Source organism: Phocoena phocoena, chromosome 8, assembly GCF_963924675.1.
Source record: "Phocoena phocoena chromosome 8, mPhoPho1.1, whole genome shotgun sequence".
NCBI lineage: Eukaryota > Metazoa > Chordata > Mammalia > Artiodactyla > Phocoenidae > Phocoena > Phocoena phocoena.
The window spans coordinates 20,972,884-20,985,485 of NC_089226.1; the positions used below are offsets into that span (position 1 = coordinate 20,972,884).

Below are 12,602 nucleotides of genomic sequence, written 5' to 3' on the forward strand. Positions count from 1 at the left end.
TTACATTAATAGGATCCATTTATTTTTTTGCATTCAGAGAAAATGCCATCATTGTCTCATGCAGACATTCCCCAATGCCGTTATATGGTGCCATCTCATAGCTGCAACTAGGCTGTAAGGTTGTTTAGTAACCTGAGCCCAGAGGCTCTAATTCCACAGCCTCGACACAAGTCCAAACCATTGCAAACCCTGAAGTCAATGATTAAAGTCTTTGGGGAAATTTCTGGTGATTATTTTGGGCTGGAGAATGACATCTGGATGCTAGGTTGAGAGACGCTGGGTCTCCATTCTTAGGTAATTTTTTCCTCTTGTTTTTGCGGTCCAACCCTCTTGAAACCTTGAAAATAAAGTCACTTCCCAATTTTTCACATCCCTAGCTGGCCAGCTCTCCCAGGATACTAACGGAACAGCAAAACAATGGCTCCTTTGGCGTCTAATTCCACATGACAGGCTGCATGAGTGCTGTGCAGTACAGCTCAGATGCAGAGCACTGGCAGCAAACATCACAGGCCGGGGAACTGCACTCACAGCTGCCTTCAAGGGCAAGTACAAAAAAACCTCTCTAAGCACGTGATGAGCAAAGCAGGAAAGCAGTCTGGTTTCATTTATGACTGCAATGAAGGAAAAGGCAGCACAGTTTGGAGCACTTTATCTTCACAGGGGGGCGTTTTATAGTCTTTCTTGTCATGCTTCATCCTGAAAAACACTGTTTGTTCTTTGCCTGTTGCAGGGTTATTAAACATATGTATATCCTATGCACATGCCAGCTGTTAAAGGACAGAAACAAAGCTGCCAAGGAATTTCCTAGGTTCATGACCTTCTCAGTTCTATGACCCATAAAACTTCCAAATCAGGAATCCACCTGTTTTTGCCTTCTGAGTTTCTTCAGTTCACAACCTAAACCCGATGCCTACCCTTCTTGTTTCCTGCTCAGCCCTCAGCCTTGTTCCATATCTGCACATTTATGTTTCATATAAACTAGCTTATTACCTGTATAGAACTTCATGTTTCATCTTAGAAGAAGCTTTCTACTTTGTATTTGCTAAGCTTCCATCTTTGTCTTTTCTCAATCCTATATAAACACTTCCTTTTGAATTTTTTTGGCAGTTGGGGCAAAGGGAGGAATTTTTATATTGATTAAAAACAAACATAAATATAGTGTGATGAAATCTTCAGGGAACACTGAACAGTAGGCCTAGGTACTGGGATGGCTAAAAGACCAGGACGACAGGTATGAGCATGAAATTTCAAGTTACTAAGTACAACAGAGTTCTAAAATTTCTTGAGTCGAATCTCTGACCACTTTACCTCAATGGTTTTCTGTTGATCTATTCCAAGGCCGTGCATCAATCGCAGAACCTGTTCATTAAACTCCCCAATGGATGGCTCATTTTCTTGCCCTTGTGGATAGAGAACAGTTCTCTGTACAGGAACTTCTACGAGCATCCACTTATGCTCCTTGATTTGAGCTATGGTTAGCCGTTTGGACGGGTCTAGGACCAACATCCTTCGAATAAGGTGCTCACAATCTACAGAAAACACAATGTTACAAAAGTCACGTAAATCACCTTGCACTTTGGGGTATTGACTTGACTCATGTGACTTTGTACAATGGTGTTAATCTTTGTATCCTCCACAGTGCCCACTGGAAAGCAGAAGGTCAAATGAATAAATGAATACCTGAAGGCTACTTGTATTTGTCAAGTTCACATGATGAATGCTGGCGCACAAAATTAACCATCACTGTGAATGAATACTTAAGAAAAAACAGGAGGGTATAGATCTATCCAATTCTGTACTTAATGAACCTTTTTACTGAATTTCTCAACTTACAATATCTAGACACAGACTTAGATTTCCACTAAAGAAAAAAACAAGCCTTCTTCCTAGAAAAAGCAAATAATAAACGGTTCCTTACAGTCACTTCTGAGGTTGATACACTAAGGCTATTAAGTGAGGCTGGAGCTCTCCAAGGGACTGTTGCTATTCTCCGTATCAGTGCAACTGAGAAAAATGTACATGAAACACTAGACACTTCTGATGACACTAAGTAAACTGCACTGCTACAACCCTGGGCACTAGCTTATTCTCTGAGCTGACATCATATTCTTTACTACCCCCACATAAACTAGCCTTTTATCACTTGCTATGTTCTAGGCACCATGCTAAGAGCTTTACAGAGCTTAATTTAATTAATCCCCACAATACCCCTTTTAGAAACTATTGTTATTTCCATTTATAGACTGAGGAAACTGAAGCACAGAGATATAACTTGCCAAGGCCAGACTGTCTGTAAGTGGTGGACTCAGGATGAAAACCAGGTGGTCTGGCTCCAAAATCTATCCTCTTAACTACTAGAACATTACTTCTGTTACCAGGAACACGCAAATTAAGGATAAAAACCAAAATCTAAACTGAGTAAATTTAACTGCTGCCCATGCAGCAAACCAATACAAGACTGGAAGGGATTATGGCACTTCATCTTAGTTCAATAGTTTTGCTAGTTGGTTTTAAATTTAATTTAAAAATTTAATTTTGTAACTTCCCACCAAAAGATGTGGGAAAATCCATTTCATACTTAGAGTGAAATGGTTGTGAATCTGTATCTACAAAAGGCTTCTCTAAGTCTAAAATAAACCTGGTTGTTTAGTAGTGTATTGTTTAGCCTCCACGTGTTTGTATTTTTTACAGTTTTTTTCCCTGTAATTGATATCTAGTCTCCTAGCGTTGTGGTTGGAAAAGATGAGGTATCACCTCACACCGGTCAGAATGGCCATCATCAAAAAATCTACAAACAATAAATGCTAGAGAGGGTGTGGAGAAAAGGGAACTCTCCTGCACCGCTGGTGGGAATGTAAATTGATACAGTCACTATGCAGAACAGTATGGAGGTTCCTTAAAAAACTAAAAATAGAATTACCATATCACCCAGCAATTCCACTACTAGGCATATGTGCTGAGAAAACCGTAATTCAAAAAGATACATATACCACAATGTTCACTGCAGCACTATGTACAATAGCCAGGACATGGAAGCAACCTAAATGTCCATTGACAGATGAATGGATAAAGAAGATGTGGTACATATATACAATGGAATATTACTCAGCCATAAAAGGGAATGAAATTGAGTCATTTGTAATGAGGTGGATGGACCTAGAGTCTGTCATACAGAGTGAAGTAAGTCAGAAAGAGAAAAACAAATACTGTATGCTAATACACATATATGGAATCTAAAAAAACGGTACTGATGAACCTAGTGGCAGGGCAGGAATGAAGATGCAGACCTACTAGAGAATGGAATTGAGGACACCGGGGGGAAGGGGAAGCTGGGACGAAGTGAGAGAGTAGCACTGACATATATATACTACCAAATGTAAAATAGCTAGTTAGTGGGAAGCAGCTGCATAGCACAGGGAGATCAACTGGGTGCTTTGTGATGACCTAGAGGGGTGGGATAGGGAGGGTGGGAGGGAGGGAGACGCAAGAGGAAAGAGATATGGGAACATATGTATATGTATAACTGAGGCACTTTGTCGTACAGCAGAAACTAACACAACATTGTAAAGCATTTATACTCCAATAAATATATATAAAAATATAAATAAACCTGGGACATTTATAGACAAGGGTAAATGGGAAGACTTGCTGTTCTTAATCTGGGAAATTTTCTGTTTCCAGTTATGAGTAGGAAGGTTAGAATTTCTCTCACCTACATGGAAGGGGTTGCTTATTTCTACGGCTTTTAAAGTGACTCGGTCACTTTATTTGGCACCCAAACTTAGAAAAAGAGAAGCCTTTGTTTAGGCACTCATTTTCAGAACAAATTCTGTAAAACATAATTTTAAAATAAACAGGTTGTTACCTTCTGACATGAAATACGGAATCCGGAATCTTCCTTCTAACACTCTCTGCCTCAAAATTGGAAGAGTCGGTCCATCAAAAGGTAGAGCTCCACAGACAAGGACGTAAAGAACAACTCCCATGCTCTAGGGAAGAAAACAATGCAGTCTCTTTTCTACTGAGAACTTCAAACACTCTTTGTTTTCCTAAATATCCTCAGGGCTCTTAAAATCATATGGACTGAAAAATTCCTGTTTGAATTTACTATTTTCTCAGAATTAAAAAAAAAAAATCTGAAATGCTGACCAGTGCAATAAAGCATCCTATAATAAATACCAAAAGAATTAAATTAAATCATTTTGATTAAACTTTAAATCATTGCTGATATTAGTATGATAACATCTTTCCCTAGAAATTCTTTCCTAGAATCTAATTCAAGATGCTCTGACTAATTTTAGTCCAGTGGACAGGGAAAGTATGAACTATTGACTATGTGTTAGGCACCGAGAGATTCCGAGATGGGCCAGAGTACCAAGTATTATCATTATAGATGCATTTAACACAGCAAAGCAAAGAAATACCCAAATATCCAGCTGTGGTCCTTCATACTGCTGCCCTTCAAAGACTTCTGGGGCTGCATAAGGGGGGCTGCCACACCATGTTGCCAGCAGTTCACCACTTTTAAAGAAATTTCCAAAACCGAAATCTATTGGGATGGAAATAAATGTTACTTTCATCTGTGCTCTCAAACTATACTGAATTTCTCATAATAATTTTATAATATGCTACATTAACAATATCACCACTATTCACTCTGTGAGTATGCGATGGCATGTATCTTATGATGTTTCCTTAGCACTCAGCACAATGAATAGCAAATATTAAGTATTCAGTAAATATTTGTTGAATGAATGTGTTAATGAATTAAGTTTTCTTCTCAAAGAGAATGAGCGAAAGGCTGGAAAAAGACTTTATCTCTTGTATTTTTAAGGCTGAAAGAAAAGTCCACTGATATGGACAATCAACTTGAATTTGATAATCTTAGAATTTCAATTACTCCATGATTAAGAGCTCTTGAGCTTATATGGTTTATAAAAAAAGAAACAAATGAGTAAAACTCTAAGATATTTACCTAAACACAACCAAGGGACCGGCTGCTCTCACAGCCCCAGGCTAGCAAGATAAATATAACATTTTAAGGCAACTGAGGACAGTGTTTCCTAAGTAACAGCTCTCTAAGTGTTGGCCCGCACATCCTGAATTAGGCAGATACTTATCTGAATAGCTCATTAACATGCAATGGCCATGTGGCCCAGCCACAGGCCACCTATCACCAATATCACTTGTTTACTCATTTATGGAACCGGTGGCATTATACTTCAAAATAGTTAATGGCCTGCTCCTTATGATATTAGTCACACTGAATCTGCAGCTTTGATAAACAGCATGCCCTCTGGAAACACTGTACTCAGATGCCTTCAATATGCATGAAAGTTACAGCGGAAGACAAATGCAGTGAGATTTGGTATAAATGCAAGCTTGTGCTCTTTTGCTAAGCCTTCACATAGTCACATGGTCTTAGTGAAGGAACAAATTTCTGTTGTTTTGTAAGTTAGAGCCAAAATGTCTCATGCTGCAACAGACTCCTGGCTGAAGGATACACCTCAGTGATGGGAACTGGCTCTACTCTGGCTGGTGTACACAGTGCATGGAGAGTGAGCTTTCGGTGGTGCCCCAAGGGGACTGGAACAAGTCTCCGGCGCCAGACTGACTGGCTGCGTGACATGCGTTCAGTCTTTGTGAGCCTCAGTCTCCCCAGTTGTAACACTGAAACATTGTAGTCAGCGGGTTGTTATGGGGATCCAATGAGTTAACAGAAACTCACACTCCACTCACACCCTGAGACTATGGTGTGCTTCTGTACCTTAGGGGAGGCATTCTCCTAGCTCTCTGACATAAGCAGTAGTAACAGAAACAGTCATGATCCCCAACACCACAGCCTCATGGCAGAGTACGACCTATGAAGTAAGGGAGACCTACAGCTGATTTCCAGTTTTGCCACTTTCTAGCCTCAAGGCCCCTACGTAAATTATTTAATTTTCCTGAACCTTATTTTCTGTATCTATAAGTGAGGGGATAATCCACCTACCCAGATAGGATGCTGTGAGGATTAAATGAGACTAAGAATGTAAAATGCCTGGAGCACAGTAGATGTGAAGTGTCAGCTACCAAAGCCATCATTACCAATTACTGCCTTTCAGAGAAAAGGGTCCTGAGAAAATACACAGGAAGGGTAAAGACAGTGTGGAGAAGCTTAGGGGTTCATGAGAGAAAAGATGGTGTATGTGGGGAAAGAGATGGTGCATCTAAACCTGGTGGAACACAGCTGTGGCCTGTCCTTGGCATCCAGGAGTATGAGGCGTACTCCACAACGTAACTGCAGTTCAGTCCTACGCTCGGCTTTCCAAAATGACTGTCAGAGAGGTCTTATCTTCTCAATTCCACCTGTAGGACTAACCACTCACATCACATCACAACCCATGTGTCCATATTGATAGGTGTTTCTAATTTTCTAGAAAAACTATACTCTCAAACGATCCAAGGACTAGATGTTCAAATAACATTTAAAGAGGAAAATGTTACTTTCACTCACAGAAAAGCCCAAGAAGCTCTGGGAAGTGTGTTTGGAGATCATGAAGTAGGTCCAATAATTGCTGTACTTTAAACCGTAATCACAGGATGAGTTTTAGCACATGTAAGTTGAGAATACTCTCTAAATAGCACTGGAACGTTTTAACGTCTCACAGAGCCATTCCAGAACTCCTTCATTCTGAACCTTCCCTGACTCTTGTAGAACGAACTCAAAGAGTGACTGGGACAGAGGTCTGTCAGGAAGGTGGCCTGGACTCTTTACTCCCCTAGGCTCTCTCACTGGACACTTCATAGGCAGGAAGAGAGCAAAAACTAGGAAAGCACCATGGTGCCTGTAGTAGCCTAGTCTCAACCTTGGCTGTACACATCTGGGACAAAGAAAGCGTCCTGTTACCTTAGAAGAAAAAGGGTACTAAACAGATGTTACTTCTATTTTCTGTAGGTTACTGAAGAAAACAGGAACTTGAGTCTGTAGGAACATTAAGAGAAGCACTGAAAGAAAATCAGGTTCATTAAAATTATTATAATAGCATTTATGTAGATGTCTTCTATAACCCTGTCAAAGCACTTAAATATTTTACTTGTAATCATCTGATGTATGGGTTAAGGAAAGCTTTGGAGTCAGGCAAATCTTGGGTTTTCCTCTTAGCGGTGTGATCTCGGGCAAATTACTTAATTTCTTTGCAAAATGGGGACAATGTCTACACTTCACAAAGTTATTATGAGTAACATATACTCACAATAAGTGAGTATATGTAGATAAGTACACTTACATCATAAGTAGATAACATAATAATGCTTTAGGCATGCTATTGGAACAAAGCAGGTGCTCAATAAACAGTAGCCACTGAGTACGCTACTCAACAGAAGAGAAGAATAGCAATTCTTCTTCTTGTTTTACTTATCCGTCTTCTCTATCAGACTAAACTCCTTGAGAGTAGAGAAGGGGGAAATGATATATGTCTGTTCCCCTAGGACTTAGTACACTGTCAGCACACAGCAGCTGTTTAACAAAGGTTTGCTGAATGAATATGTTGTCATCGTGTCTTTTAAAAGTGTCAGAAGCTGACCTAAGCTCTCCTAAGATAATTTCTTCTTAGTAACCCCATGAGGTAGCCTTATTTTAGGAAAGAGTGAGGGTAGAAAGTTAAGTACCTTGCTAGAGGTTACACTAAATTGCAGACTTACCAAGTCTGGCTACAGAGCTCTCACTGTTAACCACCTTTATGTCTTTCTCTGGTACAGTGATATGTAGCTATTTTTGAGCAGGTTAATAATTGTCAGGTTTAAGAAGTGGCAATGGGAAAACACTTAAAAATAAAAGCCTTTTTATTTCTTCACAGGAATCTGGACAATTTGCTTCATTCACAGTCTGCAGCTTTCTGCCTAAAAGCATATAGTGAAATGAGGGGCGAGCAAGAGGGATGAAATACGAAAACGGCAGAGCTATGCAGGATTTTTTTCTTTAATGTTTCTTTAAAAATTTATTATTTATTTGGCTGCTCCAGGACTTTGTTGCCACATGTGGGATCTTTAGTTGTGGCATGCAAACTCTTAGTTGCAGCATGTGGGATCTAGTTCCCTGACCAGGGATCAAACCCGGGCTCCCTGCATTGGGAGTGTGGAGTCTTAGCCACTGGACTACCAGGGAAGTCCCAGGATTTCTTTCTTATCACTATTTATTCATGTGGAATGGTTACTTAATGTTTCATCACACCAACCAAATTCATTGCTTCCTTCATTAAACATTTGAGTGCATACATGTGTCAACCACTGTGCAAACACAGAAGATAGTCTCATAACAACAGAGAATAATCAAAGACCCCACATTATCACCTGACTTTTGAAAAGCATTATGAAAACAGTCACATGGGCATTCCTCTCTATGCTAGACCCAGACCCAGCCTGGCTTTGCTGGAAAGGAAAGTTTAATGTCTAGTTTAATGTCTTCTCAAATGTTCTGATCTACAAGTTAATATCTCAAATGATGGCTGCTATGTCCCTCAGACACTTTTTTGCTTCCTGTTTCTCTGTCATAGAATGTATGCCATGCTATGTTGGATTCACTTTGATATTTTTAACTTTTAATTTCCAAATAGTTTTACAGAAGAGTTGCAACAATAAAGTGAGAAGAATTCCCTATGCCCTTTATCCAACTTCCTTCCCTAATGTTAACATTTTACATAACTCTATTAGTAAAATTATCAAAACTAAGAAAGTAACACTGGGCTTCCTTGGTGGCGCAGTGGTTAAGAATCCGCCTGACAATGCGGGGGACACGGGTTCAAGCCCTGGTCCGGGAAGATCCCACATGACTCGGAGCAACTAAGCCTGTGCGCCACAACTACTGAGCCCGTGCTCTAGAGCCCATAAGCCAAGCCACTGAGCCTGCACACCACAACTACTGAAGCCTGCACGCACCTACAGCCCTTGCTCTGCAACAAGATAAGCCACCGCAATGAGAAGCCCGTGCACCGCAACGAAGAGTAGCCCCCGCTCACCGCAACTAGAGAAAGCCTGTGCGCAGCAACGAAGACCCAACACAGTCAAAAAATAATAATAATAATAATTAATTAAAAAAAAAGTAACACTGATTCAGTACTATTAATTAAACCATGGACTTCATTAAGATTTCGCCAGTGTTCTCTCTAACGTCCTCTCTCACTGCAGGGTTCCACAATGCACTTAGTTGTCATGACTCCTTAGTCTTCTCTAATTTCTAATAGCTCCTCAGTCTCTCCTTGTCTTTCTTGACCATGACCAGTGCTGGTCAGGTATTTTGTAGACTGTCTCTCAGTTTCGGTTTGCTGGATGTTTTCTCATGATTAGATTAAAATGATTGCTTTTTGGGAAGAACATCACAGAGGTGAAGTGCTCTTCTCAGGGCATCATATGATGGGGTGCAGGTATTATGGCTTAATTATTGGTGGAGTTAACCTTGATCTATGGATTAAGGTGGTGTCTTCTGGGTTACCCCATTATAAAGTTACTATTTTTCCCCTTGAGATTAATAAATATTTTAAAGATATATTGAGTCTATATATACCCTGTTTCTCCTTAAACTTTCACCCATTAATTTAGCATTCGTTGGCAGATCTTGATTGCAGCAACGATTACTGTGGTGTTCTAACGGTGAGCTTTCATTTCCCTCATTCCTTCTACAGTTATTAATTACAACTCTTCAAGAGTTGTCCCTTCTTCCCCTCTTATTTATTTACTCATTAAACTATTTGTTTATTTTTTACAATACTGTCATATTATATTCATCATAAGTATTTATTTTATTCTTTGGGTTATAATTCAATACTATTGTTATTTATTTTGATGCTTAAATAGTTCCAGCTTTGGCCACTAGGAGCTAATTCAGGTTGGCTCCTGTATCCTTTCAACATGCCCCCATCCTTATAAAATTTCATTTTAAGTATTTCCTTATCTCTTGGTACCAGATGTTCCAGGCTCATCTTGTACTTTCCTGCCCCATCCCATGAATCAACTGCTTTTCCAAGGAGCCCTGATTCCTTTTTTTTTTTTTGTGGTACACAGGCCTCTCACTGCTGTGGCCTCTCCCGTTGCGGAGCACAGGCTCCGGACGCGCAGGTTCAGCGGCCATGGCTCACGGGCCCAGCCGCTCCGCGGCACGTGGGATCCTCCTGGACTGGGGCACGAACCCGCGTCCCCTGCATCGGCAGGTGGACTCCCAACCACTGCACCACCAGGGAAGCCCGCCCTGATTCCTTTTACAGAGGAATGGTATTTAGAAACCAAGACTAAGACCTAGATGTACTCACTGCAACTGGGCTGTCACTGAGTCTAGGCCCTGTCATCAAACAGAGGAAATATACATATGAATGCTTATCAGTGTACACACACACACACACACACACACACACACACACACACACATACACACATTCCTATATCTGTTTTTGTGCCTGTCCATATGTATATGTATTAAGAAAAAACAATAACCCATGAATTCATACTGATACTTCTCACTCCAATTCAGGGTTCAGACTAGCATTATTTTGATACTATTTTTATTCATACATGATTGACTAAACAACTCTGACAAAATTTTGAAGGTATAAAGAAGTTTTTTTCCTCTGCGGTAATTTGTCATTTGTATGGGAGTAATTGGTGGGAGTAATTGCTTGAACTCTCACTCATAACATACCTTGAATTTGTCAGATCAATCAAGATTTTCAACATTTCTTGAGCACAGTAGGGAAAAGACAAATCTTTCTCAAAGAACCTCTTAGCTTCACAATTTTAAGATATGAAATCGTAAGAAGTTTTTGAAACAAAATGACAACTAGTCCTTCACATGGTGTATGAATTATAATCAAATCCCAAAACCATTTATGTCTTGCCTACTTTGGACTAGGCATTACACACTTGGTATTTTTGTATATATTATCTCATTTAATCATGATGACAGCCCTGTGAGGTATGAATGTCCTTACCTTACAAAGGGGGAAACTGAAGCTGAAAGTAGCTAACTGAATTGCCCAAATATCTACAGCTGCAAGTAGCTTAGCCAGTATTCAAATACAGGGCCTTTGAACTCCAAGCCAGGTGTTCTTTTTTTTTTTTTTTACTATACCACAGATGTTCTAAGAACGTCACTAGTCAGAGAAGTTGTTTTATTTTTTTTGTTGTAAGGCCTTATAGTCAGAGAAGTTTAATCCAACTTAAAATTGGAGATAAGGCTGTTATAAACCCAGGAAAAGTCCTTTACATTATATAGAGATGAGAGATTTTCTAATTTATCCCTCTGCTAGCAGAAGTCAACAAGTGAGGGCTTTCTCATCTCTACAATATTGAATGCTATGTTAAAAGCATCCTTAATAAATGAATGGGAATAATTAAGATGTTTGCAAAGTAAATGTCAAATATACACCTACATTCATTTTAGAAATCTATATTGATTATAAGAATGTGTTAAAATAGACACATCTTGTCCTTTTCATGGGAAGATGATTTATGTTCCTATCCCTACAACGCTAAGGCATGTACTCCAAGTTTTTACTTTAACGTTAGTTTTGAGATTTCCTGATATATCCATATTTTCTCACCTGGTTTCTGTGTGGCCTAAAATGTTGATAGAAGAGAGTGTTTGGGGTAGTCTCTAACCACATTAATTAGTGTTGACTGACTCATGGAAATCAACTTGGCCTTAAAAGCTGAGTCTTTTAATTACCTCACATCTAACTAGTAACAGACCATGGATATATTTGAAAACAGTATTAGAACTACTATTATTGTTTTCTGCTTTATATTTTGAAAGTGACTGACCTGAATCTTCCTGATAACAAAAATCAATTATTATTACTGTCGTCACTAAATCACATAAATTATCAGTGCCCAATCATCATTAGCAAAGGGCTAACGTTTTAGGAATAACAGGGCCTTCCTTACACAGAGTAAATAAGCTGATAACTGTCTGATGGGAACAAAGCACATTAGTGAATACTGTCGGAGTGAAATAGATCAAACATTAGCATGCATACAAATCATCTGGGGAACCTGCTAAAATGCAGGTTCTGATTCAGTAGGCCGAGGGGTGGGATTGAGAGTCTGCACTTCTAACAGACATCGCAAGTGATGCTCACGCTGGTCCCCAGACCACTCTTCCAGTAGCCAGGAAATAAAGAATGAAACGGAGGTTGTGAAAAAGATACAGGTGTTAAACAGTTTGTCGCTGTTTATTGTTGCAAGATAATTATAATTACTAAATACTTTCAAGATTTAATATTTAAATAACAAAGACTAAATAGAAGTCGTTAGGTAAACAATTTAAGTCATTATTTTAAAAAGGAAAAAAGCAACCAAAACTTTGAAAACCAGTCTTCAAGCTAAGAGAAAGTAAATGATTTCTAGGAATCAACACAACCAAGGCAATTTTTAATCTCCAGCAGTGTGTTATAATGTCTAATTTATAATTTTAAAAATCCTCCTACAGAGAAGCAGATGGTTTTAGGGTTAAATTTATCCTTGTTTCTAAAATTACCAGTAGAATTCAGATATCCAGTCTTGCTGAAGAGTTACACATCTTTTGTAGTTATTATAATAGGAACGAAGAAGACAATTATGAGGAAATGAAAGCG

At 39.2% G+C, this 12,602-nt stretch overlaps 1 protein-coding gene across 1 annotated transcript in view; it reads right to left on the reverse strand.

Moving 5' to 3' along the window:
* Nucleotides 1–12,602, reverse strand: part of SIK2 (salt inducible kinase 2) — a 127,106-nt gene that overhangs the window by 26,034 nt on the left and 88,470 nt on the right. Inside the window, exons 5-7 of the mRNA XM_065881842.1 lie at nucleotides 4,425–4,549; nucleotides 3,866–3,989; nucleotides 1,309–1,529 (exon numbers count right to left, since the gene is read on the reverse strand). Of these exons, the coding sequence (XP_065737914.1) occupies nucleotides 1,309–1,529; nucleotides 3,866–3,989; nucleotides 4,425–4,549 (470 nt within the window). The remainder of the gene's footprint in view (nucleotides 1–1,308; nucleotides 1,530–3,865; nucleotides 3,990–4,424; nucleotides 4,550–12,602) is intronic.